This window comes from Centrocercus urophasianus, unplaced genomic scaffold (genome assembly GCF_019232065.1).
Source record: "Centrocercus urophasianus isolate 14NV4802_14NV808 unplaced genomic scaffold, USGS_Curo_1.0 seq_32, whole genome shotgun sequence".
NCBI lineage: Eukaryota > Metazoa > Chordata > Aves > Galliformes > Phasianidae > Centrocercus > Centrocercus urophasianus.
This window is the reverse complement of record NW_024884889.1, coordinates 8,338,071-8,362,045: the sequence shown is the minus strand read 5'-3', so window position 1 is coordinate 8,362,045 and position 23,975 is coordinate 8,338,071. Positions and strand designations below refer to the sequence as shown.

At 39.7% G+C, this 23,975-nt stretch overlaps 1 protein-coding gene and 1 long non-coding RNA gene across 15 annotated transcripts in view; both read left to right on the top strand.

Annotated features, from left to right (window-relative positions):
- Window positions 1-1,197: 1,197 nt before the first annotated feature.
- On the top strand, window positions 1,198-16,699 carry TMEM144 (transmembrane protein 144). 6 transcript variants are annotated; one of them, XM_042829785.1, is made up of 12 exons: window positions 1,198-1,230; window positions 5,540-5,741; window positions 6,780-6,902; window positions 7,373-7,472; window positions 7,986-8,066; window positions 9,668-9,749; window positions 10,486-10,559; window positions 11,341-11,459; window positions 12,641-12,760; window positions 13,224-13,321; window positions 15,283-15,336; window positions 16,047-16,699. In XM_042829785.1, the coding sequence occupies exons 2-12, from the start codon at window positions 5,603-5,605 to the stop codon at window positions 16,128-16,130; spliced, it is 1,074 nt and encodes a 357-aa protein (XP_042685719.1). In that variant the 5' UTR covers window positions 1,198-1,230; window positions 5,540-5,602; the 3' UTR covers window positions 16,131-16,699. The 6 variants fall into 6 exon arrangements, with proteins under 6 accessions (XP_042685719.1, XP_042685718.1, XP_042685723.1 ...); XM_042829784.1 differs by lacking the exon at window positions 1,198-1,230 and adding an exon at window positions 1,374-1,445; XM_042829789.1 differs by lacking the exon at window positions 1,198-1,230 and adding an exon at window positions 2,558-2,581.
- A 5,900-nt stretch (window positions 16,700-22,599) lies between these two features.
- Window positions 22,600-23,975, top strand: part of LOC122166128 — a 52,095-nt gene continuing 50,719 nt past the window's right edge. For all 9 annotated transcript variants that reach the window (XR_006170678.1, XR_006170674.1, XR_006170679.1 and 6 more), the window contains exons 1-2: window positions 22,600-22,725; window positions 23,144-23,467. This is a non-coding gene — a long non-coding RNA (uncharacterized LOC122166128). The remainder of the gene's footprint in view (window positions 22,726-23,143; window positions 23,468-23,975) is intronic.

Here is a 23,975-nt window from a genome sequence, read left to right as displayed (position 1 = left end):
TGTTAACTACACAGATATTTGCATCTAAATTTCTTTTCTGGATCTTTAAAAGATAACACATTCAGACATTGTTTATCTCAGTGCTTGTGTACAGCTCCAGTGCCCTACTAGATTTCACAAAATAACCAACAAATGGCTATGGGCTTGTTTGGAAAACAAACTTTTCTTTGTGTTTCAGGAAAGATAAAGTCACGTTTGTTCTTTGGTAGAATTCTTCTTTCTTGTATAACTACTAACACAAAGATGCAGCAGGGCACAAAAGTGAGCTGAAAGGGTCATTTCTCTGTGTTCACAAAAAGTCTGGAGTATTTTTTTGGAAGAATAGACTGAACTATGAGAGCTGTCTCATCCAACACTGATCTCAATTGTTACACCTATACATAGCTTACAAGTCAGTGTTTATTTCTTGCTGCAAACTATTTTCATGGTATTGCCATCAGTGTCCATTAAAGTCAGCTTCTTCTCATGTCATTTCTTTATATACCAATATTCCACAGCCAGTGTTATCTATTCCTAAGCCTAGGGGCACTGGAATACCAAACCTAATATTGGATTGGATGGAATGGAAAAGGGCAATGGATGGAAGAGGGGAAATTAGGAAGTAGTTTCCAGTTCTTTTCATTCCTAGACACAGAACAGCTGAATTTTTTGAACCTTTTTTGTCTTGTTATAACTGCTGAAACACAGCAGCATCAGTGTGCTCATTTATAGAAGAAACCAGATCAGTTTGTGTTTGTCACAGGGGCAGATATTCACATTGAAATGGCTGAGGAATGGTGCAGTGCTGGCTGTGCAGGGCCAACGGGCCTGCAGGAAGAAAAGGAGTCATTATTATAGTTAACATGGATTTTGGAACGCAGTGCTTGTGCTTGTGCTGGGCTTATGCTGTGTTTTTAAGGCTGTCAACGTGAGCTGGCATCTGGGAACTGTACTTTGAGAGGACAGAGATGTTTGCTTCGTTACTAAACATGCTGACTAATAAGTCTGTGCTTTAATTGCTGTGGGTCAAATCCTTACAGGGCAAACAGAGAGAAAGCTCCGTGATATACCCGTGAAATATTTCCTTTTTACGACTTGATTATTGAACAATGCGGCAGCTTACGGCGGCCACTCACCTCAGCCCGGGTGCATGGACCGATGCCCGCCGCACAGCCGGGGACAGAGGGCGGAGGCGGGCCGACCCAGGGGGCGGGGCATGGCGGGCGGGAGGCCGGAGCGGCGGGGCGGCCGGTGAGGCGGTGTGGCGGGGTTGGGGTGGGCAGCGGGCCTGAGGGACGGGCGCCTATCGGGGCCGTTGCTATCGGCCTCCCCACAAGCGGTGTCTGAGCGCTTGGCTTGCGGGAGCCCGGGGAAGCGCAGCCGCGCTCTGCTCGCTCGTGTTCCGCCTAATGGCGGCCTTGGGGCAATGGCAGCCTGCTGCTAGGAGGGCAGAGTCTGGCAACGTGGTGAGCACGTTTTTCTGTGCTGCGTGCTTAGTGAAAGCGTTGCCTGTCTTTGGAAAGCGTGGTCGTAGGGGAGAGCAGAAACACTCAGCTCATCAGGAAAGGGCTTGGAGAATATGGCCTGTGAGGAGAGACTGAAGGAACTGGGGCTGTTCAGTCTGGGGAAGAGGAGGCTGAGGGGAGACATTATTGCTCTCTTCAAAACGCCTGAAAGGTGCCTCCAGTGAGAGCAGGGTTGGTCTCTTCTCACAGGTGGCAGGACGAGGGGAAATGGCCTCAAGTTAAGCCAGGGTAAGTTTAGGTTGGATATGAGGAAACACTTCTTTACAGAAAGGGCTGTTAAGCACTGGGATGGGCTCCCCAAGAAGGCAGTTGGGTCCCCATCCCTGTATGATTTTAAGAACCATTTGGATGTGGTGCTCAGGGACATGATTTAGCAAAGGGCTGTTAGAGTTGGGGTAGGATGGTCAGGTTGTGGTTGGACTCGATGATCTTTAAGGTCTTTTTCCAAACTGAGTGGTTCTATGAGCAGTGGGCCCGGTGTCACCTCAGCAAGCTGCTGTGTCACCAAGGAGCCAACAGGAGCCTCCTAAAATGAGGATGAAAATATCCATCCTGAATGGGAAATGTGGCATAGGAAAAATGTGCAAATTAGCAGTGTTAGATACAGCTTTTAAGCAAATCAAATGAGCATGAGCAGTTTCAGATTGTGGCAGTACTGTGGATCCAACTTGCAGTGGCTTCTTGCTTACATAGCTGTTTGTAAGGTCTGCACCACTGTGTTACTGTTGCGGAGGGTGAAGGTAATAGAGTCACAGAATGGCTTGGCTTGGAAGGGACTTCAGTGCCCACCCTGTCCCTACTCCCTGCTGTGGGCTGGTTGCCCAGGCTGTGCTCAGGCTGCCCAGGGCCTGGTTCAGTCTGGCCTTGAGCATCTTCAGGGGTGGGTGTATGGGAACTGCTGAGTCACGGCCTGAGCCTCTGATTGATCACCAGAGGTGAGCCATGAGTCAGCCAGAGGAGCACAGGTGAAGGCAATTCAGCTGTGCTTCCTGGCTGCACCCCTCCTAGACCTATTGAAGAGCTGGCTAGCAATGGGGAAGGATCTCTTCTGGAGATCCTCTACTGGTGTTTTGTGGGTAAGCCCAGAATAGGGGTAAGCCTGCCATTTATTCTCTTTTGTTATCATAGTCTGCTTTGCCTAACTTGTTTATTTTGTGGTTATAACATCCTAATATTCTTTGATTATACAGTGGGGCACCCCAACCTTTTCTGGGCAGCCTGTGCCAGGATCTCACGTCCCTCTGTGTGAAGGAACATGGTGGCATATTCCTGAGGAAACAGTGAAAACAGAGAACATGAACTTTTAGTGAGTTAGGCCATTGGAGTTACTGGGATAAAGCCAGTGTATACAAACAAAACTATATTTCCTCTGTAGTTCAGAAACCCTGAAATACCTTTCAGCTACTTACTGAAGAACTTCTTTTGGTAACTGTGACAACTGTCTGTGACTTGCAGATAGAAGCACTGTGTTCTGACATCCTGGCAACTTCAGCTATAGCCCTGCTGTGCATTTGTTAGCTGTAAGCCTTTGGAGGTGCGTAAGCTTATTCATCTGGCAATTACAGGATTGTAGACAGCACAAGAGGTTTTTCAGGAGTCCTCTGAAACTCTCAGAACAAGACTAAGGTTATTGACCCGGTACGTGCAAACAAAAGTGCAGTTGACTTAATGCTGTATGTCAGTACATTATTTGCTCTTGACACTGGATCATAGATTAATTTTAATTTAGAAGGGACCTCTGACAGTCATATAGTTCAACTCCCCACTTAAAGCAGTGCTGTCACTGAAGCTCATCCAGTTGCTCCAGGTCTTGTCCAGCTGAACTTGCTCTTGAACTCATTAAAATGGAGTTGGAAGTTGGCCCTGATGTTTAGCTAAATTTGGAGAGTAAGTACCCAAAACCTTGGAGAGCTGCAGAGTTTTTATCAGACTGAATGGAGCATGCTCCTCCTCAATTAACTGAAATGTGTGGGTTTTGTGTCGTAGTTATAGTTCTACAGTTGTGCTATTGTCTTCAAATTGCATTTTTTTATATCCGTTAGATACCATCTTGCCCTGCATCACACAGATTTTCTCCTAGTGGATATAAGAATGAAGTATTTTTAATGTGACCTTTATATGTAATTAAAAAAATCAAGAAGGATGACAAGCCGTTTTGAATTTGAAAGGTTCTTAATATTTTAAGTGAATAATGGCTTATTTATACTTATTTATCTAAAAACTGAAGAACTGAACCCTGCACTCAGAGAGATGCAATGTGATCAGCTTTATTTTTATGTCTTTAATAGCATAAAGGCTTTTCTTGTGGAAAAAGCCAGCCTTAGTGCCTTACGTGAAAGGCATTTAACACGCTTTGAGTCAATCCTGATGGCATGAAGCTAGTTGATGTAAGCCTGTATCTATTCTGATTTATTCTTGTGATGTCACAAGGTTTTTCTCAGCCTGCGAGTTCAGTCTTGGAAGAAATCTCAGCCTTATTATATCCACTGACAAAGTGGAAGTTTTCCCAGGCAAAACGTACTTTACAGAATCTTTAAGTAGAGTGAAAATCATCTGGTGGAGGTTATGGAGGTTATCTTCTAAATAAGTAAGGAAAGTGAAGTGTAAATGAGAAAAAGAGAACTGAAATACCTGTGCCATTGTAGCTTTGCAGTAAGTCTTCTAGATGTCATTTGTGTTTTTTTCAGAAGTACTTAATGAAAAAATGATCTTTCTTGGAGAGAAACTAATTGGTAACAGTACTTGTGTGACTGAACTTTTCACTTGCTAATACAACTGATTAAATTCAGCCAGCACTGATGATTCTGCTGAAGCTCAGATAAAAGCACTGTCTCAGCAGATGTGGTTCTTGGTGTCTTAGGGACTGCAGAGCAGCTGAGGCTGGAGGGTTAAGCAAGATGAAAGCACATGCTGTGGCTCAGCTCTTCCTTTTTTGCAGAGTACGGTTGCAGCACCCCTTAGCTGATTTGGCAAAATTTCCTCCATCCTTTTTTAGCTTCTTTCCTCCAGGCAGCACTTGGTCCACTACACTGGGGAATTTCAGGCTGCAGTGGGAAGTCATTACAATGAGAATGAGCAGCGTTACATCAACAACAGGATTGCGTACCTCTATAAATATGTCCCTTTATACTCAGAGTAATTGTTTGTTTCTAACTGTGGAAATCTCTCATTGAAAAAAGGAAGTCTAGAGGATAAACAACCACTAAATTACCTACTGCCAATTCAATATCGTATTGCAGATTACACTTCCAAGTGCTTTCCCTATTTGTTTCTTATATGTTTGCTTTTCTTAGATAGTTATCTTCAGAGGCACTTTTTCTGTCAAATCCGTATGAGAGGTGTATGGGACACTTCTGTTGAGTGTAACCTCAAGGTGAATCTCCATCCAAAAGAACAAAAGAAGAGGTTGTTACGAGATGAAAAAAATCTGTGGCTATTACTTGTAATTCTATGAAATGAAAGAAGAAACTGTTGAGGCAGCTTGTCCTGCTACTCAAAGGAAAAGATGAACCTTTATTCCTGCTTTATACCAACTAGAGCAATTCTTGTGGCTTGCTAATAATCTATGTGAAGCTCACTAGGGCAATCTGTTGAATCTCTGTGCCTATTCGTGACCTGTAGGCAGCGAGGTTGCAATTTACTGTAGCTTCTAGTGATAGTTTTATCTAATTTTCAAATCCCTGCTTTTTTATACACCTGTGTGACCAGTTTGCCTGCAGGAGTAAGAATGTTATGATTCAGTGTCTCCCTAGGCAGCAAGGTTTCCCCTGACTTGCACAGGTTCGGATCTTCTGCACTCATGGCATCGTGTTTTCAGACACAATTTCTGTGAAGTTACGAAATGCGCCGGTTATTGCGTGCATCTGTTCTTAATTGGCCTGTGATTACAGTTGTGTGGCGTGGGATTCCATCGTATAGTTCCCAGTTCTTCCAGACTTCTCAGAGAGAAACGTTAGGGTCCTTTGAATTGCAGGTTTCTGAACTAGAGTGGTGTTTTTTATACTCACATATTTAATTCTGCTCTCTGATTTCAGAATCTTTCAAGACCTGCAGCACAAAAGAAAAGCTCTTCAAAAAGAGACACCTTCAGAGCAAAAATGAGCTTTGAGAGAGCCTACAATGCCTTTAACATCAGCAATAGCACAGATCTAGCTATTGGATTTACCTCTTCCACAGTAGCTGTTCTTCTATTTGGGACAAATTTTGTGCCAGTTAAAAAATACGATACTGGTGACGGTAAACTTAACCTACATTTTTACTTTTATTACTTTTGCTAGTAGGAATAATATTTCACCTGCAAATGTGAATGTTTCTATAGATACATTTATAAGTATCAGTACAGCCTGGTTCAAACTTTCTTTCTGATGTTAGAGTATAAAGCAGTAATGCATTAGTTCAGGATACAGTAAATCTCTTTTTAACAGTAATGATGATTTCATGAGCATCTTCCAGCAGAATGTGAAGTGTCCTTACTTTTACCATGCTGGGGACTCTCAAGTACATACATTTATATATGCATATTTTATATACATATAAATATATATTTATAATAACACTGTAAAAGGCTTTTGGAGTGTTGCCCTTTGGTTGTGGACCTGAGACCAATCAGAAAAGGATATTTTTATACTTATAATTAGTAATGCTAATAAGAGGAAACATCATTTCTATTTTCTTATAATTTCCTTAGGATGTTGACACTTTTATGATACTGGTTTCATGTTGTATTTGCACGTCTATGTGAAGCATAGTCAGTAACCAATCCCCAGAGAAACGTATCTACAGCTGTGTCCTTTTAATGTCATTATGTGTATTACAGACTTCTTTTTTTTGTACCAAATGCAGTCCTAGAAAGACAAGGATAGTTTAAGGTAAAAACCTTAGCTGGCATGAAGTTAAACAGTCTGCTTAGTTGCCCCTTCAGTGAAGGTTGATTTGTCCAAACTTTGTCATCCTCAGTGTATTAATGAGCTGGGCCCTGAAGGAGTTTTGTCTTGCTAATGGGGTGGTGGGAGAAGCTTTCAATAACTTAATATCCTCTTTGTCAGAAAGCTATCAGAACTTTCATGCGTTTGGGGATTGGGCCTGTGTAAACATTGCCCACCAATTTATCTTATTTTTTAGTAGAGTGCATAGCACAGGATAGATTGACAGAAAGTGACCAGGTTTCATTTTTTTCGTGTACTACCTAAGCTAAAAGAGTACGTTCAGAGGCAAGAGACTCACACTTGCCATGTTCTGCCATTTCTCTCTTGTGCACATTTGCTTTTTCCATAGGAATGTTCTTCCAATGGATTCTCTGTGCTTCCATATGGATAGTTTCTTTGGTGGTCAATTTAATCCAGAATTGCCCCCGCTTTTGGCCTTTGGCTATGGTAGGAGGCTTCCTGTGGGCTACAGGTAAGTGTTCCAGTCCTTGAGAAACAAAGTATAATTCTAACTCATCACAAAAACAGCAACGAAACCATTTCCCTATATGAGGTAATGATTTGGCTTTTCTAGTCCTGCTATTAATGGAGCTTTACTTTTGGAGCAAGTATAATTGTGAATAGTAATACTGCATATGCTGGGTGGAGCTACTTAATGCCTCCAGCTTTTTATTTGATAAGCAGCAAATTCACACCAAAAATAACTTTTAAAATGATGTTGAGGGAAAGTCTGTGATTTCAATGTATTTATTTTTTTAAAAATGCTGTTGCTACCAACCTGTGATTGCCTCAATTGCATCCCCTTCTGAACATTCTCAGACTAAACTGAAACTCAAACCCCAAACTAAAATATGCAAGACCACAGTCTGGTTTATAACTGATTTCAATTTTGGTGTTGTGGGTCATTGATTTTTATTTATTTATTTTTTCTTTCCTTTTCAGGCAACATCACAGTTGTTCCTATTATTAAAACCATAGGCTTAGCTCTTGGTCTTTTGATATGGGCTTCTTTCAATTTGCTGACAGGCTGGGCAAGTTCCAGGTAAGCATTTTAAATCATACGTTACTGATGTTTATCTTTCCTTGATAACAGCTATAGGGTAAGCACCACTGCCAATAGAAAGGATACTTAAAAGATCTTTTCTTTCAATGTGGAAAGTAGTCAGATTAATTATTTTATCTTTTTTTGTTTCCTTTGCCTCAACAGCAAGAAAATGCCCAGTCATGTTTATTAACATGATTGAGTAAATAAATAATGTGGGTTTTTTTTACATAAAACTAGAGCACTTTCTTCTGCAGCATGGATTGATAAAACAATTCAAATTAACTTTGACTTTTAAATACCCAGATTTAAAAAAAAAAAAAATCTATTTCAATTAAGTTAAAGATTACTCTTGAATAAACGTGAATTTTTGCAAGCCAACTGAAGCATCGATCCAATATTTCTAATGTAAACTTCAGCTGAATTATTTCTGTGTGTAAAGATTTTCGAGACTAGGTGATAGTATTTGGTGTGCAATCAGTGCAGCTAAGAATAAATAGTTAAATATTTCAGGTTTGGATGGTTTGGAATTGACCCAGAAGAGGTAGCAAGACCAGTCTTAAATTATATTGGAGCTGGACTTTCACTGTTAAGGTAAAAAGTAATGATTAATTTTTGTAACATTAAAAATGTATTTTAGAACCACGGCAAAAATGCAACCAGCAGGCAAATGGATTGAACTATTTTTTGCAAAGTGATTTACCACGACATTTTTGGGTTGTCCTTACCTGGTTTTTTTTGGTTTCCATGCCTAGAGTTCAGAACAGAAACAGTTCAGAACAGTGTTTTTATGCTGGTAGACGTGGTCAAGACAGATGTGTGGTGCACTCACTGTAGCAGCTCCCTGTCTACCTTCCCCCAGCAACTGCCAAACAGTGGCTTCCTTTGGGGCCTTTGGAAGGACTTCTCATTTTATTATTAGTTTATTATTTGTTCATGTTTTGAGCTAAACATAGAGTAACGATGGTCTTTGTTAGGTAGCAGTTGTCTCTGCTTTCCAGCTGATTGGCCAGGGAGGTTTTTCCAGGAGCAGGAGGGCAGCCCTGAATGCAATATGCTTGCCATAGGCATGCTAAGCAATAGATGCACAAAATACCCCCCAAAAAATGCACAAAAGAAGAGAGTTAAGAACATGGGGGAAGTGGGAGACCATCCTTGATTGCTGTGACTTTTTACCCATTAGCAGTGCATGGTTTTGAGAGGTTTTCTCTGAACGTAGCAGTGCTACTATTTCTGCCTGGTAAATTCATTCAGCTCACCAGCTGCTTCCTGCCTGTTCCTGAGATATGAGGAAAAAGTGATCAACAAGGGAAAAGATCCTTACTAGACTTGTTTTCCTGGCAAGCTGCACAAAGCATATGCATATTGTTCTGTAGAGCTCAGAAGCATGTGTTTCATTTTAGCCTCCTGGGTGGGATCTGTGCATATTTACCTAGTCCCTCTGGAGGAAGCTGGCATCTTTTTGTGTCTCTCCATATGGCTTCAGCAGGAGATAAATCACTCCTCAGATGGAGGCTTTCTGTTTATGGCTACGAGAAAGAATTTGTGGAACATCAAATTATCTTGCTGAAAAATAATGAAAAAAAAAAACAATCCAGAACCAGACTGATTACATATACTTAGCTGATTTCTGAGAGCTGGGGTAAATTAGAAATGTTCCCTTTCTTCTTTCTTTCAATCAGTCAGTGCATTGGAGCACCACTAAGCAATACCCCTTCCCCTCCTGCACGTGCATGAGACCCTGCAGGAGCAGTGTTCTCCCAGTTGCACGTGATAAAAGACTCAGAAAGAATTAATTTCCCTTGGGGAACAAATCCAGTTCTGTGCAGGTTGAAGTTTTTCCATATAGAATTTCTGTGCAGATGTTTGACCATGTGTGGTGCTGTGCCAAAGGGACTGTTATCTACCACAGCTAATATTAGCATGTGTCTGTAACCACACCACAGAAAGGAGACATTTCAATAGCATTACATAGAAGAGAGAACATGAAAGACTAAAACAAGATCAATCCTGCTGAAGTGATTTGTTAAAACTATTCAAAGCAGTTGCATTTTAAAAATGTATTGAATTGAATCTGGGATAGTAATGGCAATAAACTAGCATGCTTCCAAATACACCTTTTGTTTCTGGATACTAAATGTTATATCCTTGTGATCTGACTTGTAGTAATCATTGGTATGTTTTTCTTTTCTGAGTGCTGTCATATTTTTTTTTATCAAAACTGAAGTCCAAACATCTTCAGCTTCATTAGAAAGCACACCATTACTCAGAGAATCTGTAAGTACTCTATAGTTGTTACTTTACAGCAGTGAAAATATGTAACCATTTAAAAACAACAGCAAAAAATTGCTTGAATGTTAACAAATTTTGTTAAAGTTCATGGTAAACTACATAAGACTGTATAAATATGCATTGATTATATTTTATTTGTGTATTCAGTCAAACGTGAGCAACAGAAAAGGCTTTCCCAAATGTTCTTTCTCAGCTTTATTACTTTCTCAGCTTTATTACTTACAAGTACTTATTGCAGAGTTGCAGACAGCGTGTATTTCTTCCCTCTCTGAGAAGAGGAAGCAATTTTAATAGAGACTTAACTATAATAGCAGGAGAATGCTTAGTGGGAAGGTAACTGAGTGCTTAAGTGTTCTAGATTTTTGCCACGTTACAGAACCAGTCCCTGATCCACAGCACAGGACAAATTTTGGAAGGCAGACCTGCATTTGGATTACAAAAATGCTTGTGAGTGCTCTGTAACGTAGGAAAGCCAAAATCCATAGGCAATCATTTACAGACTTGGAGATGGATCCAATTATTACTGTTAGGTTTGTTCTTTTTTTTTTTTTTCCTGAAATGATTTTTCTTTATTCAAAGTATTTGTGTAAATTCCTCTTCTTTTTCCTTCCATTATCATTTTCTCAGAGCAGAATTGCTGTATTAATATGATGTCTGAGATGCTGTTTTCTTTTTAAAGGGAAAAAAGCAGGACTGAGTAAAAACTCTACTTTTTCTACAGTCTGTTAATGCTTCTGAAGACACCTCTGATGTCTCATGGGTGACCAATCTTTCTCCAGTAAAAAAAAGATTTGTGTAAGTCATTAACAGAGAAAGTAATTAAACACACAATAAGAACATAATTTGTTAATTTGTTTTCCAGGCATAGTCATGCTCTAACAAACAGTACACATGTCTGTATATGAATAGCTAAGCTAGTTGGATAATTTTCTTCTATGTTCAGTGTGTTTTACCCTACCAAAGAACAACATTTGCAGAGTAAACATCAATAGCAATTAAGTAATTACAGAGCTGGTTTATATCATGTTGTTGATTGGCACCCAGCATAGAAGGATTCCATGCTTCTGGGATGAAAACATGCTTCCAGATGAAAACAACTGCAAGAAGCATGGCACCATGGTAACTAAACAGCAGAAATGGTCCAAGGTGGAATTGGTAGCTAGCAAGGGAACTTATGACAGCTGAGGCCCCAGTTATCTGGAAGTGGAGAAGGGGTGCATTATCCTTGAAATCTTTATGTGGAAAACATTGGCTGCAAAGTGAAGCTGAGAGTGGACACATTTTAACTGTATCTTTTGTTTTCTCCTAGCTTCACTTCTAAAGAAATATTGCTTGGTTGATGTGGTTAATACTGGTTGCAGGTTCTCGACACAAGAGTTGTCTGTATTACTTGGCCATGAGGTGCAGGAAAACTAAATAACTGTTTTGAACAAGTTCTGCTTTAAAAAAAAAAGATGTGCTAACATACCATTTTTATGGCATTGCTGACAATTTTCTTAGATGTTTCAGGTGTGTTATTTACTTCCCTAATTAACACCAGGCTGTTTCTTTTTCCTGTTTTTTAATCTTTTTAAAGAGGATGTAGCCTAGCTGTCATAGCTGGAGTACTCTACGGTTCCAGTTTTGTACCAGTACTTTATATCAAGGACCATGGAAGAAGAAATGGAACAATATATGCAAGAGCAAGTCAATTTGGTAAAGGCTAATAAGCCCTTCTGCTTTATGTCATTATTACACAGCAATCTTCTGCTTTCATAAAGGCACAGGGCGAAACTGTACTGCTGGAAGTGCAGTGACAAAACACAAGTTCTACACCACCTTACGTGTTATCAAGTTTGTTGCCATCTAAATACTAGAGCTCCCTTTTTCCCAGAGGTGACTTGCATTAAAGGAACAGTGAGGAACAACCCAGAAGATACCATGCTTATCTCACTTCACATCTTACCGAATGTAGCTAACATTTTCAAAGTACCAGGTTTGTATGCCAGGAACATGAGGGACAAGAGCTCACTCAGCTGCCAAGTTAGTGCACTAGTAATGGGAAAGAAGACAGAACATAATTAATGAGCAGAAGAGATATACAGAAGTTTAAGTAATTAACGTCGTGTTGCTTTTTAAATGGAAGCCTTTTGTTGAAGTGTAACAATGAACTTCATGTATTCCCAAACTAGACACAATGTGTTATTATTGTAGTTGCCTTTTCTGATGAGGACTTGCAGGTGGGAGGAGATGGAAATTACCTTGCTACATGCTTCAGCTTAACCACCTTGGGAATGTTTTATTTAGCACCTACCCAATCTGTAAAGGATTGTTGTTAGTGATTAGAGTGATCAAAATTGTGATGCATTCTTCAAGATAAGAAAGAAAGAAAAAAAAGGCCATGTTTATCTTCCCTGGTATCAGTTGGTGTGCAGTTATCTGTGCAGTCACATGTGCAGTTTTAAATGTATGACATGAAACGAAGTGACTGTCTACAGGAGTGCAAATGTAGATGGTTAAGAGAGGATGTGGTTATGTAAAACAACTCCCCATCACTTTTGTGGCCTCGTTTAAGGGTTTTCTCAAGTTTTTTATAAATTAATCCAGTTGCTTGACTAACAGAGTTACAAAAAATAACTCACAGGAATGCATAAAGGCTTGTGATAAATGCTCAAGTCAGTGCAACATTTAATTCATGTTTAAGAGGATGTGTATGACTAACCAAATCTATCCACAGTCAGACTGTTACGTTACTCATAACCACAACTTGAACCTGAATTGTTAGCAGTAGCATTTTATGTATTTTTGTCTGTAGGAATAGAATCAGTTAAATAAATGTAGTTAAAATTAATAGCTGGTATTTTAGGCTAATAACAATTTCTCAATTTCTCTCTCAGATTTAGATTATGTTTTTGCGCACTTCAGTGGAATATTTCTTACAAGTACCATCTACTTTTCGATCTACTGTGCGGTCAGGAAAAACAAACCTAATGTTTATCCCCAAGCCATACTACCAGGTATGTCGTACTGTTCAGTTAGCAGCTAATGACTGTTAGTTCTTTGTTCTTCTTTGCAGTGACTTCAGTCTGTGTACTGGAGCTGTAGTTAGCCTTTGAAGTCTCTTCGTTTGACTTTGGTTTGAAAGATACTCCTATTAGGTTAATTAAAGTTAGGACAAAACCTTAATTTTGCTCTGATCTGGAAAGTGACATTGCAAGTGGTGGATTTTCAAAAACTAACTCTGCCTTAGAGGATAACACAGTGCCCAGGAAAGCTTGAACTTCAGTGATAATTTGCTACTTCAGTTGAGGTGGCTGATTTTATCCCTTGAGCTTTGGTCTGGGTTATCAGAGCTAGCTTGTTAGAGTAGTTACCGTACTAAAATGTTCAGTTTTGCTATTATGCTGTAAATACAGATGTTTCACTAATGGCTGTCTATTCTTCTCTGTACATGTTTTTGATCTGGATTTATTTTTCTAGGGTTTGTTTCTGGTTTGCTTTGGGCTGTAGCCAATTGCTGCTGGTTCATCGCCAATCACTATCTCAGTGCTGTGGTCAGCTTTCCAATAATTACTGCAGTAAGTATATAACGACAAAATCTCTGACTGGAATTGAAGTGAAAGTTCTTTTCCTGCTGTTTGTGGAATTAAGATGAAATTTTGACACACCTAGGGCTTTTTTTTGCCTCTCTTGCTTGTCTGTGCTAGCCTTTGTTTTATTGGAAACTTTCATGACTGTGACAAGCACCATTTTGGCCAGTGAGAAGTGGAGGAGTTGAAAGTAAGTGGAGCTGAAAGTCCAATTTAAAGTGGAGGAGTTGAAAGTAAGAGACTTCAAACTGTGTTGAAGCCAGTGCTCTGGAAACATAACTGTATCAATATGAAACAGTGAACTGAGGTGATCAAAGGCAGAGAAGTTACATACTTTCATCTCACCAAGTATATATTGCTCTGGATTTTTTTCTGTTGTTTTGCTTAATTAAGTATTTTTTACCACAGTTCCTGAACACATTTAACAGCATTTGAATTGCTGAAAATAATTTTCTTATACCTAGGCAGGGAAAATGGCTGTTGGATTCCTGCTTATGATGCTGTACCTTTCAAACTGTTAACATCCAGAAGTTGCATAAATTCCATCACTGTGTACAAATTTGCTGTTAGTCTCTCAGGAGTCTACTGAATGGTACTGCAAAGCTGGATAACTTCTGGCAAATTGAAGTTTATAAGTATCGAAATCAATGTTCTGCTGAACAGCTCTATTTTGAAGAGGGAAAAAAAAAAAGTAATGAAACAATAGGGATTAAAGTTTGCTTCAAGATGCAGTTAGTCAAAATGAACTCTGCAGTATGCAATAAAGAAAAAAACTTGGCATCATTCTAATTACAAACTGAAGAATTAGTGGAAAGCAGCTTTAGTAACTTTGGTTATCAGCATACGTAAAGGGCAAGGATATCAAATCACTAAATGAAACATCTTAAAGACAGCACTGATGAGAAGCTGCCTGTCTTTCACTGCAGTTTTGGAATTGCTCCTTTACTTCACCCTGGAGGGAATTTCAGTTATTCACCACATCCCTTTAACAATTTGTCTCATTTAAAAAATGCATTCCTCTGGCAATTAAGTTATCTAGACAGTGAAATAGCACCTTAGTTATTATGTAAATAATACTTTGCAATTTCACTCAGAAATAGCATGTGCAAACACACTCAGCATTAGGTACTGTTGTCTCCTGGTATAAATTTTTGTCCTATTGAGTTTACTTAAGATAGGGAGAGGAAGATGTCTGTCTAAACATCTGTCAGGTGTTTCAGAGAGCAGCTGTAATGGGAAGCATTTGCAGAGAGTTTCAGACATTTTCTTATCAGACGTGAGAATTCAGGTCATTGCACACAGAGGAGATAAACTGTATTACCAGGAACGTCTGGAAAACATCATTGTGTGCCACTGTTTGCTGTTAGCTAGGAAACCTGTAAGACAACATCACAGATAAAACACTAGTTTTCCTGACCTGTCTTAACTGTCTGGCTTTGTGCTTTGTCCAGATCCCTGAAATACAGGAAATAACCTTAATTTTCCAGTGTCTTGATACCATACCGAGTGATAAAATCAAACTTTGTTGGACAGGTTAGTTGCAGTAGAGTAGAATATCCTTGATGGCTGCCAAAAAAAACCCTGAATAATCCTCTGAAATGTGGTGATAGATGAAAGTCTGTGGTTTGGACATACTATTTGGAGACTCTAAAAGAACATGTAACAGCTAGTGCAGACTCCACGATGTAATTCAGAAAGAAATTATGCCCTCTGTAAAAACAGTCTTCTACTTCTTTAGCCCTTCTTGATTATTTATTGTATCTTACCTCCTAGGGTAAGGTACAGTCACTTTGGTGATGGTAATGCTTTTTCCATGAATGCTGTAATAATACAGGATGGAAATGCATAAACTTGCTATCCAATTGAAATGCAAGCACCCTTAAAACAATAATGAGAATGTGGCACTTTTAATGAAATGCTGTAATGTACAAAAGAATCTTATTCTTCAGGGTCCTGGCCTCATTGCTGCGATGTGGGGAGTCCTTGTATTTAAAGAAATCAAGGTAATCTTAGTAGGCCTTTTACCCAGTCTCTCTTGTGCTTGTCTGTAGCTTGTAGAGCAGCATTACTTGATAAACAGCTGTCTCTTCAATTTCTCCACCTTACAAGTATTGCATTATGAAGCTGACAGTCGTGTCGTGCAGTAATAAGTTTTCCAAGAAAAACTAAGAACTCTGAACAAAGGAATGAAGATTGGAGTTCCAGAGCTATGAGCAGCAGGGGGGGTAAATAAAAGCTGTAGCATTGTCAAGAAATGGGATGCCAAGCATAACCTTTATTTGAGCCAGTTCTTTCAGTGGGAGCAGGGAATTGAGCAGTTGTCCCATGGACTAATAAACCAGGATCAAATCCTCCAAAGGACCAAGCAGTGAGCATCCTTCTGAGGGGCAATACAGAGATCCTTAAACTGATATGCACAGAACAGGCTAAGTTACTAGATGTTAACATAACACGGCTGACATGATTTTTCTCATGGCATTTGAAGCATAGCAGTGTAGCCTAAGATTTCCTTAGCTATTCTGTACAAGATTCATAGTGTGTGTAATTTGCCATTACGGATGAGATTAGCTTTTCATGCAATGGATAGATTTGTTTTATCATAACATTAAACCCTATTTTTTTTTGTTTTTTTTTTTTTTTTTTTTTTTTTTTTTTTTGTGAAGAGATATAAATTATGATGTATTTTTCTTTTTCTCTCCTTTCATCTATCCAGGGCCTGAAAAACTACGTATTACTCTCAGTAGCATTTTGCATCATTTTGGCTGGATCGCTCTCCACAGCTTTTTCTAAAGTTTGAAGATCTTCTTACCAGTAGATGGTGCTGCTGTCTTGTATAATCAAAAGCACAGCAGTGTGTGTCAACGACTATTTGCAAAATGCATGTCCAACATTTAGCATAACTTTTTTCAGGGAAGTTAAGAAAAAAAAAAAAAGAAAACCTTTAGCAGGAAAGAAAACCTGGAAATGTTTATTTCCACATTTCAAGGATATCAAAGGATCTTACTAAATAAAGCCAGATGATTGTATAGTTAGTGATTTTGTTGGTTTAGGTATGAAACTTGCATCACCATAAATTCCAGTTCACTGCTGTGATGGTGGAGAAAGGGAGTCAATATTCTGTGTGTGTTTACTAATTCATCTTATTCCAATGCTGTCTTACTGATTTGACTATATTATGTCTGGAAATACTTGTGTTTTGGAACCTAAGATTCAAAGATGTGAAACTTGTTTCTTATTTAGAGGCATTATTCTTTAAAGATAACAATTCATATAAAAATATTCCAATCATTGCAGATTGGAAGTTTTGAAGGAAATGCAGAAAGAAAAAAAGAAGGTACTGAAAAATAAACTAGTGCTTGCTGCTACTGTCTTTGTTTAAATGCCATAACATTATGTAGAAATCATGGCCATGGTATGAATTGTTGGGGTTTTTACTGAGCTCTTGTTGAGTGGACTAAATCTGTCTAGAAAAGTGCAACACCCAGACTGCAGTCTTAGGGGAAAAAGAAAAACAAGAAGAGCAGCAGTATGACTATGTTTTCCATCTACTTTATAAGCTCTACTCATGGACACACATGATAACATGACGTGCTTTAATACCGCAGCTTGAAATTGGTAGCGTGTTGAGATTACATTGTAATTCCGTTCAAGTTTTAGTCTGGAAAAATCACAGAATGGATTGGGTTGGGAGGAACCTTAAAAATTATCTAGTTCCCACTGCTGTGTAATCTGTCCCCAGCTGTGCTAGGAATAAACAAGCAGCATTGCTTGAGCTGGGGGACCTAGTTTACCTCTAACCTTGTTTCCCATCTTCACTACATGAAGTAGTGCTGTAGGCCCTGTTTCTATAGTTTCCTCTTTTGTTTGGTGCTGTGAGTATCCTGAGTGGAGGCGTCTTGGGTTCAGAGTTTTGCTGTCTTGAGGGATGCTCGTAAGTTCATGTGTGGTGTGGGCCCAGTGTTTTTCTACCAGATTGGATTGTAGGAAACATTTGAATCTACTAGGGCAGGAGCAACTTTCACTTCCTCATTTCTGCAAAGCATTATTTGGCTTTCTGGAACAAACCCACATGCAATTTTGTACAGTCTTCCAGTCTGCATTGTAAAGCTATGAGACTTGACAACTTAATTGCTTATTGTTAGGGCAGTAATTACAATTCTTGTTTGGGAAGACTCATATTGGCTTTGTTAAATGTTTTTTAGCACATTTCCTATTTGATTTGCCTTTTTGCCTTGCAAATGGGAAAATAAAAAAAAAAAAATGAACAAACCACCATCTCTTTGCAGCTCTTGTCTATTAAAAAGCCATTATGGTAATGCGTCAGGAGGTTTGGTTTAAACATGTATTTATTCCAAACTATCTTTTCAAGGTGGTCACATGGAATATTATGAAGGTAAGTATTCCACTGATTTCTGAGATGCTACTGAATTTGGGAATATGAAATACGGCTTTAACGTTAAAATGCTGAACCCACAGAGTTCTGTTTATAGAGCTGTTTATACACAACAGCCTGACAGCAAATGTCTAATGAGAGAAAATTCTGCAGCTGATCTAAATGACCATGGCTCTGCTTATATCAGCAAAGCTCTGTGTTTTTACATCAGTCAAACAACTGAATGGAATATTTCTTTTCACTGTTGTTGCTTAATTTTTTGTATGTGTAATTGAAAGAAAAATCAAGTAGGATCAAGATGGGAAAATGACACTTCTTGAAGAAAGTTATAATGTCGTATACATGTCTGGGTCTGTTTAATAATGTGTAAGAATATATTTGAGTTTGTTACAAGAATTTTTCTCTGGTGATCCTTAAAAGCAAACTAATCCTTCAGGTACAGGTTGACAGGGAGTTTCCAAATTAGATTTTTGTATGGGTGTGGTGTTTGCAACAAGGGTACTCAGCATCACCTGTTTAGAGCTCTCACACCTTGTTATTCCTTCCCTGTATTCGTTATCAATTTGCTTTCCTAGGCTTGCTGCTCTTCTTCCATAATTCTTTTTATTCCTTCACATTCTTTGTAAAAATTATTAATATCTAGAAAAATAGATACATTCACTCCCATGTCCTTTAAAGCAGCTAGTGAAATGCATTTACTATCTCTATATATGTTTCTGTGTTTTATCTACATTAGAAGTTTCTTTTTCAATCACAATTCAGGGTTGACTGAATACCAGTTCAACAGCCTGACCTGATCCCTGTGCATTTTTGCATCTGGAATGAAAATAAAATGATAGTCAAATCATGTATGCTAGCAATGAACGTCATTTTTTATGTTGACCCCTTGCTTTCAAAAAGAAATTTAATGTAATATTCCAGGATTGTGCAATGACAGGTGGACTCTACTTTAGCTAAATGTATAACCTTCGTAGCAAGTGACTGTGAAGTGCAGTATTTTAGCTGAGGAGATGTTTCTCATGTTCTTGATGCTTACCACAAAATGTGTCTTAGAAATCTAAAAGACTTCTTCACTTGAAAGGCTGAAGATTTGTGCTGCTTACTGCACCAAAGGGCCCGTTTGCAAGAGCAACCTGACATTTTGCATTTGTGGACCAAGGGAAAATAGTGGCCTCTAACAGGTGACTAATTTTTCCTTAATGACAGAGGGGAGGGCTACACTCGTTCAGGAGTTGCACAGCAAAAACTGCTCCCAGCAGTCCTACACATCTGAGCTTTGATCCTGGACAAGGAAGAACCTCAGGAATGCAAAGGCCACAGGCTCCAGGATGCTTTGACTGTGGTTTCCAGTTGCTTTTGTGTGCAATTGCAAGGCTGGAATTTGTTGTGTAAAACCCTATCAGAGTTTGTATCCTCGAAGCATACTGTGCCATCAAGCTCAAAGGAACAGTTCAGGCTGTTGGCTTGTGGTGAGTCCCTAGAGATATATTTGCAAAGAGTATGTGTGCCCTCATCTTTAACTTCTGTTTCACACGTTTGTGTCTAGCATTTTTAAGTGCAGTAGTTGAAATTTAGTTCTTAAATCCCTAAAAAAGCTACTATTTATAGGTAACCAAAGCTACGTGGAACAAAAAATGTTTGAATATTTTTAGAGATTGGCAGCATTTTATATTATGTTTATAATACGAGCAAAAACCATTGAAAAATTCTAAGTTAAGCACTTGCAACTTGCAGTTCTAGCAACATAGACAGCATTTTCTTGCCTTTTGTGAGGCTATTCACCCTTAACACGTATTGTGCTTTTCCAGCTTTTGGAGACATGGAAGTGAAGTGATTGCCTTCTGTTTTTCCTTCTCCACTGATTGCACTTACTGTACTTCAGTGCCCGTTGTATTCTTGTAACCTGGTGAGCAACGGTTGATTTGGTGAAGCGAGGGTATGTATGTGTGTCCATTTACACATGTACAATCACCCTTGTTTTTTTTGTGGTATCAATCCATTTTATTCTTTAGTACATCATACCTTTTATATTAAATCACTTTGGCAACTGCCAGTTTTTCCATATTGGCTGTACCTATTTTGGTGAAGTAAGTTTTAGCATCAAGAAAGACCTGATCTTAATAGACTTCCATCATTTAATTGGGCTTTCACTTGTGTTTCTCATAATGTGGTTTGTGTCAGTTTTAGATGCTGTCACAACTCAGCTGTTTGCTACTAACAGACACTTCATATATCAACTTTTGTGAGTTTTTATGTCCTTATGGGCAGAAAAATCAGCTACTTTAACTTATGTCACTGTTAAAATGCCTCCTGAGGAGCTTCTGGCCCCTTGGTGTAGCACATCGAGAAGACTGTATCCTTGCTACTTTGCATCTAATTGTAGTTACAGATCTAAATCTTTACTAAATCTAACCTGTTTTTCTTGTTGCTTTCCTTTCATAAGAAAATTACCTTTAATTTTTAATTGAAGATAGATGCTTTGCAAATGTGAAATTTCCTTGTTTTGGTAACCTTGGAAATCTGTTTATTGTCTGTGTCATTTAGTCTAATTTTCTTGCCCTTACGGGAAAGCTGCTGCTGCTTCTGCAAGCTGGTTTCGCTATTAAGCGGAGCAAGTGAAAGGACCTGCCCAGGAGATTTGGTTCCTAGGTGTAAAGTGGCAAGATGGGTGTTGTCACGTCCCAGCAGGTGTCATCAACAAAATCACTGCTGTGTCTCCACTCTCTAGCAAGAGAGGCAATCTTTTCTGGGGGTGTAGTGGCCTTTTGGAGAATGCATGTTCCAAATGATAGTCTTATTCTTAGCGCCCTTTCTCAGGTGATGTGGAAGAAGAATAATTTTTATGGGGCCCTGAGCAGCAGCAGGCTTTTGAGTGAATCAAACAGGAGATAACCTGTGCTGTGGCCCTGGGGCCGGTACAGATGGGACAGGGCGTAAAGAACATCCTCTACACTGCTGCTGGAGAGAAAGGTCCCACTTGGAGTCTGTGGGAAAGAACCTCTGGAGAGACCTGAGGCCAACTCCTGGGATTCTGGAGCGTGCAGAGGGTCAAAGAGTGCTACTCTTCAACTGGAAAGGAGACCTTAACCACTTGTGAGGGGGTTCGGGCTGCTTCTGAAGTAACTGGCACTGAAACGCAGCTCCTTCTGGCACCTCAACTGCCGGTGCTGAACTGGATGTTTAAAGGAAAGGTTCCCTCCATCCATCATGCTACTGATGCCGCTTGGAGTAAGTGGATTGTGCTGATTACACAACGAGCACGGATGGGGAACCTCAGTCATCCAGGACTCTTAGAAGTCATGGACTGGCCTGAAGGTAAAAAGTTTGGAACATCAGCAGTAGAAGAGGTATCACGTGCTAAAGAAGCCTCACCATAAATGAACTACCAGAGAATGAAAAGAAATATGCCCTGTTCACAGATGGATCGTGTCGTATTGTGGGGAAGCATTGCAGATGGAAAGCTGCTGTGTGGAGCCCCACACGACAAGTTGCAGAGGCCAGTGAAGGGAAAGGAGCATTAAGCCAATTTGCAGAGGTAAGGGCTGTCCAACTGGCCTTAGATGTTGCAGATCAGGAGAGGTGGCCAGTGCTTTATTTTACACTGACTCGTGGATGGTAGCAAATGCCTTACGGGGGTGGTTACAGTAGTGGGATCAAAATAACTGGCAAAGAAGGGGTAAATCTATTTGGGCTGCTGAACTGTGGAAAGACATTGCTGCCCGAACAAAGAATATTGATATAAAGTTGTGTCAAGTGGATGCTCGTGTGCCCAAGAGTCAGGCTACTGAAGAACAACAAAATAACCATCAGGTGGATTGAGCTGCCAAAATTGAGGTGGCTGAAATAGACTTGGACTGACAAAACAAGGGTGAATTATTTCTTCCTCGGTGGGCCCATGAAACCTCAGGCCATCGAGGAAGAGAGATGCAATGCTGTTTATCTTGCTCCACAGCTTCTGCTCTGAACAGTTTTTCTTGTATTCTCACAATGCAACATATAAGTGGGCTAGAGACCGAGGGGTGGACTTAACTATGGATGCTATTGCACAGGTTATTTATGACTCTGAAACATTTGCCATAATTAAACAAGCCAAGAGGATGAAACCTCTCTGGGGGGAAGGGCAACGGCAAAAAGAAAAATATTGTATCACCTTGCCACGATCTCACAGTGGTGTTATGTGATTACCATGGTGGAGGCAACCACTGAGGTGCTTGAAACACCATACTGGGTCTTGAGAAACAAGTCCTGTGGTGATGTGGCACTCCAGAAAGAATTGAATCAGATAATGGGACTCATTTCAAAAATCTCCTTGTAAGTTCTTGGGGCAAAGGTCATGGCATTGAGTGGATTTATCACATCCCCTATCTTGCGCCAGCTTCTGGTAAAACGAAACGATACAATGGGTTGTTAAAAACCATGTTGAAAGCAATTGGTGGTGGAACGTTTAAGCATTGGGGGAAACATTTTGCAGAAGCCACCTGGCTGGTTGACACTAGAGGACCAGTCGGTTGAGATGGAGACCTTGAGGGAGATAAGGTCCTTGTGGTACACATTAAGAGCATGTTGGGAAAAGCTGTTTGGGTCCTTCCAGCTTCTGGAAAAGGTAAACCTCTCCGTGGAACTGTTACTGCACAGGGATCTGGGTGCACTTGATGGGTGATGCAGAAAGATGGGGATGTTTAGTGTGTACCAAGGGAATTTGATGCTGGGAGAGTGCAATCAGTGATTCTGTGTATATATATGTATATGGATCTGTGTGTGTAACACATTTGAATTACTGCTTGTTTGTATATGTGTATGGTTAATAAGTGATGTGGAATAAGGGGTGGAATGTCACGGTTTTATAATTTCTGTTATCCGTATTCCACATCATAGCATCATGTGAAGCACAGGAATTAGAGAGTTAATACTCCAGTTCTGTGCACTGACAACTTTCTGGATACCCAGCTCTCAGAAGAGAAGAATACCCACCCCAGAGAACTCTGCTTTCTGCATTCAGGTATCATATTTATTAAATTATCTTTCCTCCTCAGATTCTCGCCGCTGTTCTGTTTTTAGGCCCAGCTCCCATCTCCCTACCCTTCCCCCTTTCCCAGGGTGTGGATCTGTGGGTCTCCTGCCCTATTCCTCACAGATCTGGGCCAAACCAGCCTGTAAATCATCAACATCCCCCCCCTTCTCTCCCCTTTTTGGGCCTGCGGACCTCCCTCTGTCACAGACACAGATAGAGCTAGATAACCCCATGACACAAGTAAACTCTCAGATGCTTTAAAAAATGGCTTTGCGTATGATTTTGATCATATCTTAATATTAAATATTGCATATTAAGCACTGTCTGATGTAGAGAATTTGTGTTTGTGGTTAGAGCTGTTTAAATGATTGTTGTGTGAAGTTTAATGCTCTCTATCATTTTTAAGTCTTTTTAAAAAGTCTGCATGACCATTGGAGCTGAAAAGACAAGAAAATATCTGCTTCTGGTTTTCCACAAGATCTGCCCTGTCCAGGATTTGGAGATCTTTTATATTACTTTGGTGAAGGAAAACAGCAAGATTGGACTCCATCAGATGGATAATGAGGTGTTGCACTGTGAAATCACTTCTGAAAAATTTAAAGGCTGAAAACATTTCAGAAGCCGTAGCTTTTTGTTTAGTGACAATTTGCTCATGGAAAAAGATTCAGAATATCAAATTTTACAGCTGCCATTCAAGCACAGGAAAGGATGTCACCAGTCCAAGATACTGGTATGTATGTCTATACAGTACAGTAACCCTAACTGTGCAAATATCAGTATGCATATATATAGGCACGTAGGACACACTTAATTTAGATACATAGCAACTAAGGAGGAGCATAAGTCATTGCAAGTAGCTGCCTCAAAATGTCAGTTTTGTGGTCAGCATGTTTGAAATTACTAAACAGTAAATTATGGAATCTTAGAGTTGTAAGGGACTTTTAAGGTCAGCTGGTCCAACTCCCCTACAAGGAGATCTTGCAACAGCAGTATTCCACTGTACAACTTCAGCCCTCCTAGTCTCAAAAATAGATGTACAGTGGCATTTTTAGAAGTCATAAACACTGTAACCTTGTAACCTTGTACCCAATAATTTGTTATTTAATTAGAACTCCTCGTCCTGAATTAGAGAACCAACATGGAAAAAATGTGCCAGTAAGTTATTGTGAATAAGGAATGACTACTCGCTGTGTTGTAATGCAAGAACAACTGACCACAGAGCAAAGTTATCTGAGCAA